The sequence below is a fragment of the Pseudorca crassidens genome, chromosome 1 (assembly GCF_039906515.1).
Source record: "Pseudorca crassidens isolate mPseCra1 chromosome 1, mPseCra1.hap1, whole genome shotgun sequence".
In the NCBI taxonomy this organism is placed as follows: Eukaryota; Metazoa; Chordata; class Mammalia; order Artiodactyla; family Delphinidae; genus Pseudorca; species Pseudorca crassidens.
Genome location: NC_090296.1, coordinates 174442561 through 174456327, shown reverse-complemented (window position 1 = coordinate 174456327; position 13767 = coordinate 174442561). Strand labels below are relative to the sequence as shown.

General features: G+C 48.2%; 1 protein-coding gene across 2 annotated transcripts in view; it reads left to right on the top strand.

Annotated features, from left to right (window-relative positions):
- Positions 1–12322, top strand: part of SFMBT2 (Scm like with four mbt domains 2) — a 209637-nt gene extending 197315 nt beyond the window's left edge. For both annotated transcript variants that reach the window (XM_067700782.1, XM_067700793.1), the window contains exon 21: positions 7440–12322. In XM_067700782.1, the coding sequence (XP_067556883.1) occupies positions 7440–7580 (141 nt within the window). In that variant the 3' untranslated portion in view covers positions 7581–12322. The remainder of the gene's footprint in view (positions 1–7439) is intronic.
- Positions 12323–13767: the final 1445 nt, after the last annotated feature.

Sequence of the window (13767 nt, the reverse complement as noted above, 5' to 3'; positions counted from 1 at the left end):
ACGCGCCTTCACTCCCTGGATTCTGAGTCATAAATTCAGAGACTACCGTAATCATGGAGCATTTAGAAAAATTATAAACTTCCCATTACCAGAATATATGCTTTTTAACTTGAAATGTTATAGTAACTGCTTAAAAAATCTATACTCTATAATTTCATGTTGCAAATATGTACATTATACAGGGAGACTCCACACGTCTATAAAAAGCAGGAAAGTCTTAAATAAAATTTTGCCTATTCATTCACCTTTTGTGAATCAGAGCCATGCAATAAGCAAACTACCCAAATTAGTGGTTTACTTTTTTTTTTTTTCACGGTACACGGGCCTCTCACTGCTGTGGCCTCTTCCGTTGCGGAGCGCAGGCTCAGCGGCCACGGCTCACGGGCCCAGCCGCTCCGCGGCATGTGGGATCTTCCCGGGCTGGGGCACGAACCCGTGTCCCCTGCATCGGCAGGCGGACTCTCAACCACTGCGCCACCAGGGAAGCCCTAGTGGTTTACTTTTAATGAAGAAATTCCAGGATGCTTCAGGTGTAATCCACATTTAGACTAATTCCCTCCTCTTTCTACTTCTGTAAGCCCTGAATATCCCCTCTAAGGAACCACCAACTCCTAAACTGACCTCTGTATCAAAATAAATGTGATTTTCCCATGTACTAAGTATCACTTTTATGTTCTGTATTTTATCTTATCTTAAATTTCTTAAAAATGAGTAGTCCATTTATGGTAATTCTGTATTTAATAGAACAAGTGATTTGCCAGCCATTCTGAATTATATGGGAGCATATTTCTAAAAATTAAATCAACTGTGAGGTCTGTAACTACATGACCAATGAAAAAAATAACTTCTTTGGAACCAAAACAAAAGCTACGATGAGAGGGATTATAAGGGGGGGGTCCCCCCGCCCCCTCAGTTTTTCACTCCTTACAGTGGTGACTTGCATGACTTCACTCCAGTAGCTGGAATTTAGCACATTATTTCTCACAACTCATTTGCTAAGATAATTCTGCAGAACTCAAACTACAGTTTGCTGGTCCTTCTATAACTTGCACACCTTTATAGATTTAAAAAAAAAAAAAACCTAATGATGCAATCAGCAGGTGGAATTTTCTTGCTAATTTTGTTTAACTCTCCCTTTAAATACACCATTCTTATTTCTAGTTAAACCACATTTTTAGATTGCCAGCCTGGCATCTGACAGACAAATACCTCTCTGCCTTTGTAAAAATGCTGAGTACCCCTGAGCTGTATCCATTTTAGCATTCTCATCCAGAGTTTCCAAGACAGAGGGCTGAAATATATCCATCGTAATAAAGGGCAGGTTAGTTCTCCATGCCGGGAACCCCAGTTCTAGGAAATTTGAGGAAGCTCACAGATGCCCCAGCCTGTGTTCTCCTTGCCTTAAATGCCATTTCGAAATCTCCCATCGCTCTTCCAAGGATCAGCTGTCATCCGAGCACCTACATGTGTGCTGGCATGGTGCTGGGCACTGTGGGCGTGGGATGGGAGGTCACGACCTTCTGATGCTCAGGTTTCTCCAAGTCGAAGGAGGTGAATCATTGAGAAAGCCCTTGATTTCCTGTTAGCCGATGATGTGTAAGATCTCTCCTCAACTCAACAAAAATTTACAGATAACCTACGTGCAAGGCACTCTATTAAAAGCTGCCTGAAGACAAAGGTGGGTAAGATGCTTGCAATTCTAAATGCTCCCGATCGACTGGGGACAACAGACACATCAGCAGCTGGCAGCAGCACATAAGAGACTGAAACAGTGTCATCCTCGGTGCAGGAGAGGACGCAGCTGTAGGCAGAGAAATCTGGGAAGATATAGCCTAGAATCGGGCCGTAGAAGGCGATGCCGACTGCGGGAGTGAGGCCGGGTCAGCTGAGCCAGAGCACACACGAGGGGTCCTTTCAGGAAGGTGAGGGAGGTGGGCTTACAGCTGAGGTCCCCGGCGCAGCTGCTGGCTGCGAGGTTGGAGAGCAGGGCCGTGGTCCGCGTGCCTGATAGTCAGTCATGCTACCTGTCCAAACAACGTGTTTTCCCAAAAAGTGTCCCGGGAAAGAGTCCAGATTCCTTATCCAACTTTGTAAAAGTAATTTGGCAGTTTTAGCACTTAATCTTGAGGCCCCACTTTATCTCAGGCATATTTTACGACACCTCATCATTTTGGGAATCCTTGCGTGTCCGTTGTGCGCTTCTGAACGCTGCACCACACACTTGGAAATGCATCTTGTGTTTCTCGAAGTCATGTCACTCTTCCGATGAGCTTGGAATTTGATAGCAGCAGCCACCCTGGTGCTGACTGCACAATCAATTATAGGACCGCGGGACCAAGCACATTTGTCCCAACAGGCAGGAGGTCAGAGTTCGGGGAGTCATTTATGGAAGTGGATCAGACTCTGTGCATATGTAAACCGGCGTGTCTTCATGGTTGATTTAAGGCGCTGTGGATCCCCCAGGGTTAGCACTTGGACCGTATGGGAAGGAATCCATGGTCCTCAAAGCTCCATAAACACTGCGTTTACTCCGACTCTCTGCCCTGGAAAAGACAAACTGAAGGACCATCTCTGAGTTTCTGTTTGGGGATTTGGAGACCCCCTCCCCACTGGATGTGAGTTTTTATTTTGAGGCTATATGCAGCTCAGTCAGTTCCCTGTCATCGTCCTCATTTCTTCCCATAAGAGAGAAGGGAGTCCTCGGGAGCTGAGGACTTGACTTAAAGGAGCTACTCCTGGTCCCTGTCAGCCTGCTTGAGGCACCTCGCAGGAAGCACTGGGGGGGGGGGGGGTGCATTCTGGTACATTCCAGCGTACCCGACAGACGGCACAGCTCTCCCTGCAGGAGCCTCCTGACACTGCTTGTGGTGTCTGTGCTATAGACTGAATGTCTATGTCTCCCCCAAAACCCATATGTAGAAATCCTAACCTGACTCACTGGAGGTGAGTCTTTTGGGAGGTCATGAGGGTGAGGCCCTCACGATGGGATCAGTGTCCTTAAAAAAGAGACCTCAGGGCTTCCCTGGTGGCGCAGTGGTTGGGAGTCCGCCTGCCGATGCGGGGGATGCGGGTTCGTGCCCCGGTCCAGGAGGATCCCACGTGCCGCGAAGCGGCTGGGCCTGTGGGCCGTGGCCGCTGGGCCTGCGCATCCGGAGCCTGTGTTCCGCAGCGGGAGAGGCTGCAGCAGTGAGAGGCCCGCGTACCTCAAAAAAAAAAAAGAGACCTCAGACAGCTTCCTCCCTGCTGTGAGGACACAGCGAGATGTCTATGAACCTGGAAGCAGGTCCTCACCAGACACCCCACTGGATCTACTTGATCTTAGAATTGCAGCCTCCAGAACTGTGAGAAATCCACGTTGGTTGTTTATAAGCTACCATCCCATCCCATGGTGTTCTTTTATAGCAGCCGGAACAGACTAAGGTAGCCCAAGAATACCCTATTCTTTCTCCTCCACTTCTGTTCACCTTCCAGATTCTCTCTTACCCTCTCCTTTATTTAAAAAAAAACCCAAATTTATTGAGGTACAGTTGACGCACAATATTGTGTAAGTGTCAGGTGTACAACTAGTGATTCACAATTTTTAAAGGTTATATTATGTTTATAGTTATTTCAAAATATTGCCTATTTGGGGGCTCTTAATCCCCACCCCTGTCTTGCTCCTCACCTCCTTTTCTCCATCTTTTACCCTTTTCTTTTACCCTTCTGTTGACTTTTAAGTTTACCGAGGCCAATTCTTCCCATTTATTTATTCAGCAGATGTTTAATGAGCACCTATTATGTGCCCGGCAGGCATTTTTCTAGGTGCTGAGGATAGAGCAGGGGAAAACAAAACCCCGTGCCTACACTGATTTGCCTTATCGCAAGGCAGTCAATCAAAGGTGAGGCCACCCTGGCTCCCCCAGCCAGGGCGAGTGTCCCAGGGCCCATCTCTGGCTCTGGGTATCTTTCCAAATTTGCTGTTGGTAGCTACTTGCGCAGGTGTTTCTGCTCCCCGCTGCAGAAGGCGGAAGCCGAGTCTCACTCATTTTGTATCTCCCACATCTCCTTTGGGGTCTGACATATGAATAATTTAATAAATATTTGGCAAAGACATGAAAACAGCTTTAAAAGGCTTATAACACCTCCCCCAAAATTAAGATCCATGAATTTAGGAGGGCATTCCTTCTCTTTCCTTGGCTGTGGTGTGTCAGGAAAGTGTAGAAACTTTCACTTCAGAAAGAAAACCAGTGAGAAATACCGATTCACATCAGAGATGCAGATGCAAATGCAAAATGCAAAATGCTTTGATTGAGAACTAGTCTGTGCCTACAGAAGAGTATGTGTACTGTTTGTACATATGGGGCCTATTAATAAAAGGGACACCCATGAAAGCCACTAACCCAAGGAAGAATCAGGAACTCTGCAACATGGCTGCATGTACCAAGGCCAGCCTCCCTCTCACACTCCCCTTTATTTCCACTGGTGGTTAATGCTACTCTGAATTTTGTGTTTATCGTGCTCTTGTTTGATTTCCAAAATGTTTCCCAGACTAGCATATGAAGGTGCCTTTCTACTCGTCATGCAGAAGCTTCTGTGTCAACACTTAATATTGTCAGACTTCTTAACTTTTGTGGGTATAGAATTATATTGTCGTGTGGGCTTAATTTGCACTTCCCTGATTCCTGATAAGGTTAAGCATCTTTTCTTCAATTTTTCACCATTTTTGTTTCATCTGTGAAATACCTACTCGTGGTTTTTGCCTAATTTAAAAAAAAAGTTCATCTTCTTTTTATTGATTTGTAGTAGCGCCTTCTGTATTCTGGATACTGCTGCCATCCTTTGTCAGTTGTTTACGTAGCAGGCTTTTTCCCCCCGGTTTGTGGTTGGTTTATCTGCTTTACAGTAAACTTTAATGCATCCGACGGGAAGCAGCCGAGTTCTGGCCAACGCGCTCTCTCAGCAGACTCAGGTTGCCACCTCCTAATAAAGGTCCTTGCCTTCAGCCTCTCATCCCTTCCCCACCCTACCGCCTAATTCATTCTGATACCCTGTGGCCAATATTAGGTTGCAGACGCACCTGATAAAGTCACTTATCTGCTTAACGTCCTTCAGTGACTATTTATCACACATCTCCAGAATAAGTCCCCAGTTCCTGTCTGGACCCATCTCAATTCTGCCTTCAGTGTCTCCCTGCACCCCTTGAATTCCATGCACTGATGAACCACTTGTGTTCTCTGAGTCCATCCTCACCTTAATACTTCCCACTGGTGCCCTAGGTCTGAGTACCTCATCGTCCAGTCTCTGAAGCCTTCCTTGACTCCTGTAAGATCGGCTCTGTAGCCTGGCCTGATGGGGCCTGTAGCACTACGTCCATACATTAAGTTCCCTATATCATAGGGGTCTGCTTATTTGTCTACCTCCCTTAAGATTCCTGGCGTCTCCAGGGCAGGAGTCTTTGTTTTGTTCAGTGTGATGCACCCAGAGGCCTTCAGAGTGCCTGGCACCTAGTAGGTGCTCAATAAATGCCCACTGAGTGATTAAATCAGTGGCATCCTCCACTCAATGTGGTGCAGGCATATGGCAGCCACCTTCACTGAAACTGACTGTGGAGAGTTACACAAATATTTTAGGGGTGATTTTCAATTGTAATTAATCTGTGTGTCCAAGGATAGCCATCACAACCTGGTGCAGATGTGAAGAGCTAAGCTACAATTTTCCCCCCAAAGCTGAATTTCAGAAAACCATGATTGTAGTTCCACCGCTGTCTCTCACCAGCTATGTGATCTTAATTAGATCAGCCAGTGTTGCTGGCCTGCACTCTCCAGGTCTAGTTTCAATAGAATATATGTGGATTTGGCTCTGAAAGTGGACTCAGCTAACAGGCCCCAGGCCACGGGGTACCATTATTTGCTTCGTGGTCTTATAGGTAGCATGTGAAAAGAATGTAAAATAGCGTGTAAAGGCACATGTAAAGGGAAAAAAGATACAGCATCAGAAATTCATTGACAGTTTTATGAGCTTGTCTCCTGCTTTCAGGGCCTACTCAAGGCCGCTCTGCTCACTTTGTGGTTTGACGAGGTCAAGTTTGAGTCTTGGTTGAGACGTGGCTTACAGTCGCACACATCACAGCCAGTGCTTGTCCATAATTTAACAATAATAACTGGCATTTGCGTTGATGCTTTTTAAGTTCTTTATGGCTTCCATACGTCTTAGGGGATAATAGTGCATCAAGGTGGCTTTCAAAACCTATCAAATAAATGATGTTGTTCATCCTTAACATTAGTCTTTGAAGGCAAGGCTAACAGTTATACCCATTTTGGGTTTTTTTGCTTTAGTTGCTTTCAAGACAGCTAAATAAACCGTTAGTTTGAGAAAAAAAGCTGCCTGTGTGAAACTCACCGACACGTGGTCTCTGAGATGCGTGCCTGCGTCGATGGTGGGGCTGCCGCGTCTCTGTGGCTCACGGCAGCCCTGGGGCACTGCTTCTCCGCGTGGCGGAGAGCCTGGTGCGTGTGCCGGCTTCAGGGTCTGCACCTGTTCCACCACGACCTTTATCATTACCTCGGGCCTGCAGGCTCTTGGGCCCTCGTTTATTTCCTCCAGAACATGAAGCCTGGGTGAACAGGAAAAGGGGTTGCCCTGACACTCAGTAACCCAATCAAACGATGTCTAGATAAATAAACCCGATTCTTACAGGAAGCAAGCTGGTGAGAGGCAAAGCCCACTGGGGTGATCGTAAAGCCTTGGGCTGAGCCTTCGTGCCCTTTCTTTCTACAGTGAATGCAGTTTCACGGTGATTGAGTGAATATCTCCATCGTGGGGACCCCTGGGTATGGATGCAGAAGGGCTAAGTAAGATAGCACAGGGAGTAGACCTCAGACTCCTCATTCTGGGTGACACAGCTTGTAAATGCGGGGGGTGTGTGTGTGCGCGCACGTGCGCACACACACACATGTCCAAGTACATGTGCCCCCCTCTGTGGAAGATCGTGCTGTGGCATCTTCTCACCCCTTCTGATGGTAAGCTGTCAGGGCTTGGCAGGGAAGAGAGAACGTTTCTCTTGTTCCTGGAGAGCCCTTTCCAGGGCTTAGGTAGTCACAGCAGAGCAGAGGGAGGACACCAAAGCCCAGGAAGGATGGATCTGGGGGCCTGGGGCTTACCAGCAAGAGGCGATGGGCTTAGGGAGAGCCCAGTCCAGCTCTTCATCCCCTCCAGCCCAGGCTGGTGAATTTCACAGCAGCCAGTGTTATCTCAGCAGAAAGATTTCATTAGCCGCGAGATCAGGCAGTCATCAAGCCAAGTCGCCGTCTCGGCCCGCTCTCTGCAGGCTCAGAGGGCACGAGAGCCGCCCCCATGCCCTGGGCCTGGCATGAAGCTCGCCGTGGCTCACGTGTTCCCCACCCCCTACCCCCGTGCACCTTGTCCCGCCTGGGCGCTAACCCGGCTTTGTCTCCTGGCAGGATATCGACGGCCAGGCGCTCCTGTTGCTGACGCTCCCCACAGTGCAGGAGTGCATGGAGCTGAAGCTGGGGCCCGCCATCAAGCTATGCCATCAGATCGAGAGGGTCAAGGTGGCCTTCTATGCCCAGTACGCCAACTGACCCCACCCGCTCCGCCCGCTGTCCCGGTGACGCAGCGCCTCATGTCTCGAAAGGTTTCCGGGACTGGAACTTCCGTTTTCCCGGGACGTGTGAGGCGGTGCACATGCTGTGTCCCCACAAGGCGAGAAGCGCGAGGGCCTCCTCTGCCCACCAGCCTGCTCGAGGTTTCCATGTTTCCAAAGCACCCCGGGCCCCGCAGCAGTGGCTCCCGGAGGGTGTGAATTTCAGCTCATACCCTGCAGATGTGGACATGCATCTCTGCAGACCACGCCCCTGCCTTTTTCCCACCCCAAACCAGGCAGCTTCCTCGGAACAAGGTTTCCTAAACCAAGGCCCACACTTCTTTGAAAACTAAGGTGCAGGTGATGTCTTTTAGGGTGTGACCCAGGAGGAGGCCTTGCAGACGGCTTTAGTGTCATTGTTCCCAGGCACGTCCATAGATGCTTCTTTCAGGTCGACACGTGTGGACCTGTCACTGCAGTTTGATCTGGTGGTGACTCATTTCTCACGCACAGCTCTAGGCGATGTTTCAGGATGGCGGTTAGCAAAGGAGGGACTCCGCCTGTCGGAGGAGACTTCAGGAAGTCTGGGCAGAGAAGGAAGGCCGGGTGTCATGACAGGGAGATGGGCATCCAGGAAGTCTGCAGGGAGGAGGTGTGCTTGCAGCCTTGTACAGAACCTCCGATGTGCTCATTTAACTGTGACCAGGTGAGGAAGGGTCTCCTCTAGCCTCTGGGGCATCTTGAATTGTGTATTGAAGGCAGAGCTTCATTCCAGAGAACAAGAGTGGAGAAAAAACCCGAGGGAAGCTGTTGATCCAACAGCTCCTTCCCTTAGAGGGACACTGTACCGGGTCTCCCGAGGAGGTTCTCTCCAAGCCCCGCCCTGCTCAGTCACCCCTGCCCCGGCACACGCCTCTACCACAGGGTGACGAGGGGCCCTGGCCCTGGAGGCAGCCCCACGTTCTGCTGGCTCGGCCATTGACTGACCCCATCATCTGGGCTGACTTTGAATCACCCTGGACCTCCTTCCGGTAGAGTAACCGGTTTGAACTCTTAGGCGTGTGGCACTGACACGTGTGCCCCTGTCCCTATCCTGCTCCTGCTGTCAGGGAAGAGCCCACGTTGGCCAAAGCGAGAAAAAGAAGAGTGTAATTCCTGCAGCTCACTCCGGCTCTGGTTTGCTTAGGACATTTCTTGGCTGTTTTCATTAAGTGGATCTAGTCATTTGTAGAGAGATGCGTGGCTCCGGGGACCAGCTGGTCTTTTGTACCAGGTGCTTCGTCTGTGTGCACCCTGGACGGATCCAGTGTATTCTTTGAAGCCCAAACGGACCACTGTATTCTGTGCTGGTTGTTGTCCAGATGCCTTTTTAAACTTGTGTGAGGGAGCTCAGGCTCCACGTTGCCCAGGAAGAGCGGGTCCTGCACATCCTCCTCTTCCTCTGGGAGCGTGGTTACCTTGACCTCTTCTCTTTGACGACAGTGCCAGCAGTTCCAGGCAGAATATCCTGGGCTGGCTGACGAGCTGTTCATGTTCCTGCCACGTGAGGGCTGGTTACCTGTCAGATTTCGAGAGGCTCCGTCACTAAGGCTAACCTTTGTCAACGTTCTGTCACCGTTACCGATGAAAAGAGAAAACATACATTTAGTGGTCGAGACTGTGGTCGCCCTGTAGCTGATGCTAAGTCAAGTTTAAACGTTTGGCACTGGGCTTGCCCGGTTGCCTCTGCTGGGAGGCCCAGTGCCTGGCCTGTGCAGACGGGCAGCGTCCGTGAGGACCCCAGCCTGGCCTGCGGTCCCGTTTCTCTCTTCGGTTCCCCACCGCTGCCTCCTCAGCCGTGTGCTTTTGGCCTTAAACGCTCAGTCCCGTGGAGTTGAACACTGTCAACCAGTTGGAAAGGGCATCCTTTCCATGGTGTGGGGCATTTTCCCGTTGCTGACGCGTCTGTGATCCTTCACTGTGGCCTTTTTGAGCTGAGTTCTTCCCGTTGCCTGTGGGACGGGAATGAAGGGATGTGAGGGCTGCAGCCTCCTTTCAGAATGCATGGCACCTTCTCGTGCCCGTTCCAGGAATGGCCCAGAGGAAAGGGTGCTGCATGAGAATAAGTGGATCTCCGGGGCGTAGGGGGAGTCCCTGGGGCCCACCAAGAGGAACTGGAGGCCTCCCGCCCGGCAGCCCAGCCACCATTGCTCGGGAGGCATCCTCTTCCCGAGGGACCAGATGCCCAGAACTCTCCTTGTGCTCGGTCTCTTTGTGGGATCCGCCCTGTCAACCACATGCGCTCGGCGTGTGCCTGGCGGGGAGACGGCTGCGGCCGAGGCATAGGCCACCCGGCTCTGGGGCGAGCGTCCTAAAGGCTGTCTGCGTGCCATCTCCCTGCCCTGCCGCGAGCCAGGAAACATTTTAGGGGCAGGAAGATGCTTTCGCTCTGAGTGTTGCCAGCGTTGCCCTCCAGTTCAGATTCTTTGGGGACATCCGTGATGGGGGTCTGTGCTTCTTCACATCAGCAGGACTTGGGCTGCAGAAGTGTCAGGTGGTGTTCATTTCTCTGTAGGATTCACCTCTCACCAGCTTCTGCCTTAGAGAAAGGACCAGTTTTCAAGGAACATTTTACAGTGTCATTACTCTGTCTTCGTCCCTTATGGCGGGAAGAGTTGCTCTCACACCTGTAGCCCCCAATGCACCCCAGCCCCTAAGATAAACGTTTCTTGGTTGAAACACTTCAGCTGGCAATGCCCCCTCCCCTCTTCTTCCCCAGATGCTCCTGTCTCCCCACTGTCTCTCTGACAGCGCTTTGGGGTCAGAGTCCTCTGCTCTGTGTACCTGCGTCCGGCATACACCAGGCTGCTTATTACCTCTGGGAACGGCCCGAGAACTGTGTTCCCCTTCCCGGCCGAGCAGACCCTGCAGTCTGTATGTACGGTGTGTATCACTTGAAAAGCAGAAGTGCCACCTCATCTCTAAGGCCGAGAGTCCACCACTGAGTCCCGCCCTAAAACTAATGGAGCTTGTATCGACCTCTGACCTCTTGCCTGTTTTTGTCCTGTGTGAGGAAAATATCCTGTCCACAAAAATAGAAACGTAGAAAGGCCACCATTCCGGAAGAACTTCTTGGCTTTAAAAAGAAAAATAACAACAGCAAAAACCCAGTTTCCTTCACCACAGAGTTGCAGAGCGTGGAGAAATCCATCACTTTTAAAATTAGGTTCATGTGATCAAAGTTTGATGACTCAGAGTGCTTGAGCTGTACAGCTATTAGGTTGCGTCGCCTTATTTGATCATATTTGAAAGATGACTTCTTGTGTTTGCTTTGATTCGTTCCTCAATAAATTAAAATGACTCAGGCCTTTCACACTGCCCCCTTTGCCCCACACTGAAGTCTCTGGAAGGTTGATTTTGATCAGCCTTTGAAGATTGGTCTTAGTTTCCTTAATTTGTGTCACAGAATCCTGAGTGTTGTTATCAGGCAAGTTCTGAGATTTGCCTTTTATCTTAAACCAAACGCCCCTTTCTAAGGGCTGTTCTCCCTTCTTTTTGGAAGCGTTAGGGGTTTCATACTTCTTTTGTCGAGCACCCGTTTGCATTTATTTCTGTAGATAGAACTATAAAAACAGTAGTGTTAAGTCTTTGTGGTTTGAGCATCATGGTTGCTTTTTTGGTTAAGATGGTGAGTCTAGGCTCCAAGTCCTACACTATTGTGTCTTTAGAAAGCTGTGGCTAAGCGTGCAATTATTTGAAGGGAAAAATAGTAAATTTTAAGGTATCTGTAGTTTTTGAGGGAAAAGTAATCGTTGGGGAGACATACATACTGCCCGTGTCTCTCTGGTGCAGTAAGTAAATAGCAAGGGAGGCTCTATTGGCAACGATTACACTGTAATGATTCTCTTTTTCCTTCACTTGTTTTTTTCTGTTAAAGAGTTTTCTGGAAATTGCTTTACTCCAACTTAGTTGAGTTTCTACGTTGGGCGACTCTCATAGCTTTTATCACTAGAGTTGATTTATATGTATCCCAGACACGAGGTGGTAAGATCCAACTGTGCTATTTTAGACCCACCTAATTCACCTAAGAATTCTAAGCGTTGACACATGATGCTGCCTTGGGCTTTGGTTAAGAAAAGAATCTCTGGTTTAGATGTACAGTAATAATACAATTTCCTGAGCTGCAGACTTTCCACTTTCTTGGTTTTGTTTAAAAAAAGGCTAGGATACCAGGGAGTCCCGGTAGGCCAAGACCTACATCACCAGGCAGAGTGGGTACTTCATGTGGACCGAAGAGATGTGTTGAAGAAAAAGTAAAGTCCTAACAAACGTTTGCTGAAAATCACTTTACGATGGGCAATCGGAGACAAAAGTTTTTAAATGACAGAAAAAAAATCATCTCATTTGTTGTTCAAAATGGGAACCAGCATGATATCTAGAAGCATAAACTACCCCTAGTTGTGACGAAAGCCCTCTTACTGCTTTGCATTCCAGTTTGAATAGTTTGTATTGGAATTTGATTCATATCTTGTGTATGTTTTGGTGCATAAAAGGGAAAAGTTGGTGTTTTTACTTTCGATATTTGCAGGACAAAGGGCATGTTGTGGTTTGCTGTAAGATTGTATTCTGTATATATGTTTTCATGTAAATAAATGAAAATCTATATCAGAGTTATATTTTAATTTTTATTCTAAATGAAAAACCCTTTTTACTTGAAAAAAATTGTAAGCCACGTTGTTAATAAAGTGAGAATAAATTCTATGGTGGTGTTTGTGTCTTTATGTGGGAAGTTATTAAATATTGTTTTTAAGGTTTGCATTAAGATTTTTTTTTTTTCTCACCATGCACGGAAGCAAATGTTTATAGGGTTTTAATAACCATGGCTCTCAAAATCCTGTGTTACCTTTCAAGGTCACCTGCTAGCTCTGGATCCTTTTACTCAGGAACTTGGGTTTATTCTTTTTATTAAAACATTACTATACATCCTCACGATCGCCTCTAGCCTTCCCATTTTCCATTAGTTTAGTTATTTTATGATTACCTGGTGTATTAGTAGAAACACTCCTTTATGTCTATGAGAACAATAAGTAAACAGCCATATTTACATTTTTCATTGTCCCTGAAGTGTCACAAATAGGTCTTAGGCATCCAAGTTGGAAGAGGAAGAGATATCTTTGCACCATCCTGCCGTCTCTGTCTCTGTCGCCAGATTAGGATGCTCCTTTCCCCTCCCCCACTGCTGCTTCTGGGAGCATCACCGAGGGACAGATAAGGTGAGGGAAATAAGGGGCATTTAGGGAAGGGAGGTGGGGGAGTGCTGAGCAATTCTTCCTTCCAACCACAGACAATCTCCAGCATCTTACTTCGCTTTAAACATTTTCTTTTGCCCTGCTGGCTATCAAGTTCTGCATATAGATTTTTTTGTTTGGTTTTTAATTATGGGAGCTTTGCCTCCTAGTAAAGATTTAATAACAAAACAAAGCCGACGAGGGCAGACAAGAGCGGGAAGCATATTGTTCGTTTTCTCAAAATCTTCTAGAAGCATCTAGGGCAGGATTATGTGGCCAAGTACATATGACCATCATATTTCTACTTGTGATGAAGACCCTTGACAACAAATCTAAAGACTAAATTTATAATAAAGTGAAAGCCGAACACGTTTCCAGACTTCTAGATTGAATGAATTAATGCAAAACAATATCTACGTTTCTCTCCATGTGGCCACCCAAAGCCTATTTCTAATTCTTCCGCCATCTCGCAAGGCTGCTTACAGCTCCCAGTTCACTGGAAGCTGCTTCCCCTTTGAGCCGGTGCTGCAGCTTTATTCCAGGCCTCTGGGACAGCATCCTGCTTAAGGGGGTGCAAAGACTGCATTAAAAAATACTGTATGTAGGGCTTCCCTGGTGGCGCAGTGGTTGGGAGTCCGCCTGCCGATGCAGGGGACACGGGTTCGTGCCCCGGTCCGGGAGGATCCCACATGCCACGGAGCGGCTGGGTCCGTGAGCCATGGCCGCTGAGCCTGCGGGTCCGGAGCCTGTGCTCCGCAACGGGAGAGGCCCGTGTACTGCAAAAAAAAAAAAAATAATAAAATACTGTATGTGGACGTGACCTTGGGTGACTCCAGCGTGAAGGCTGGACATTTAACCGGTCGGTAAAAATACTCCATCAAGATAATAGATGGGCCACAAAGATTTACTAGGGAGTAA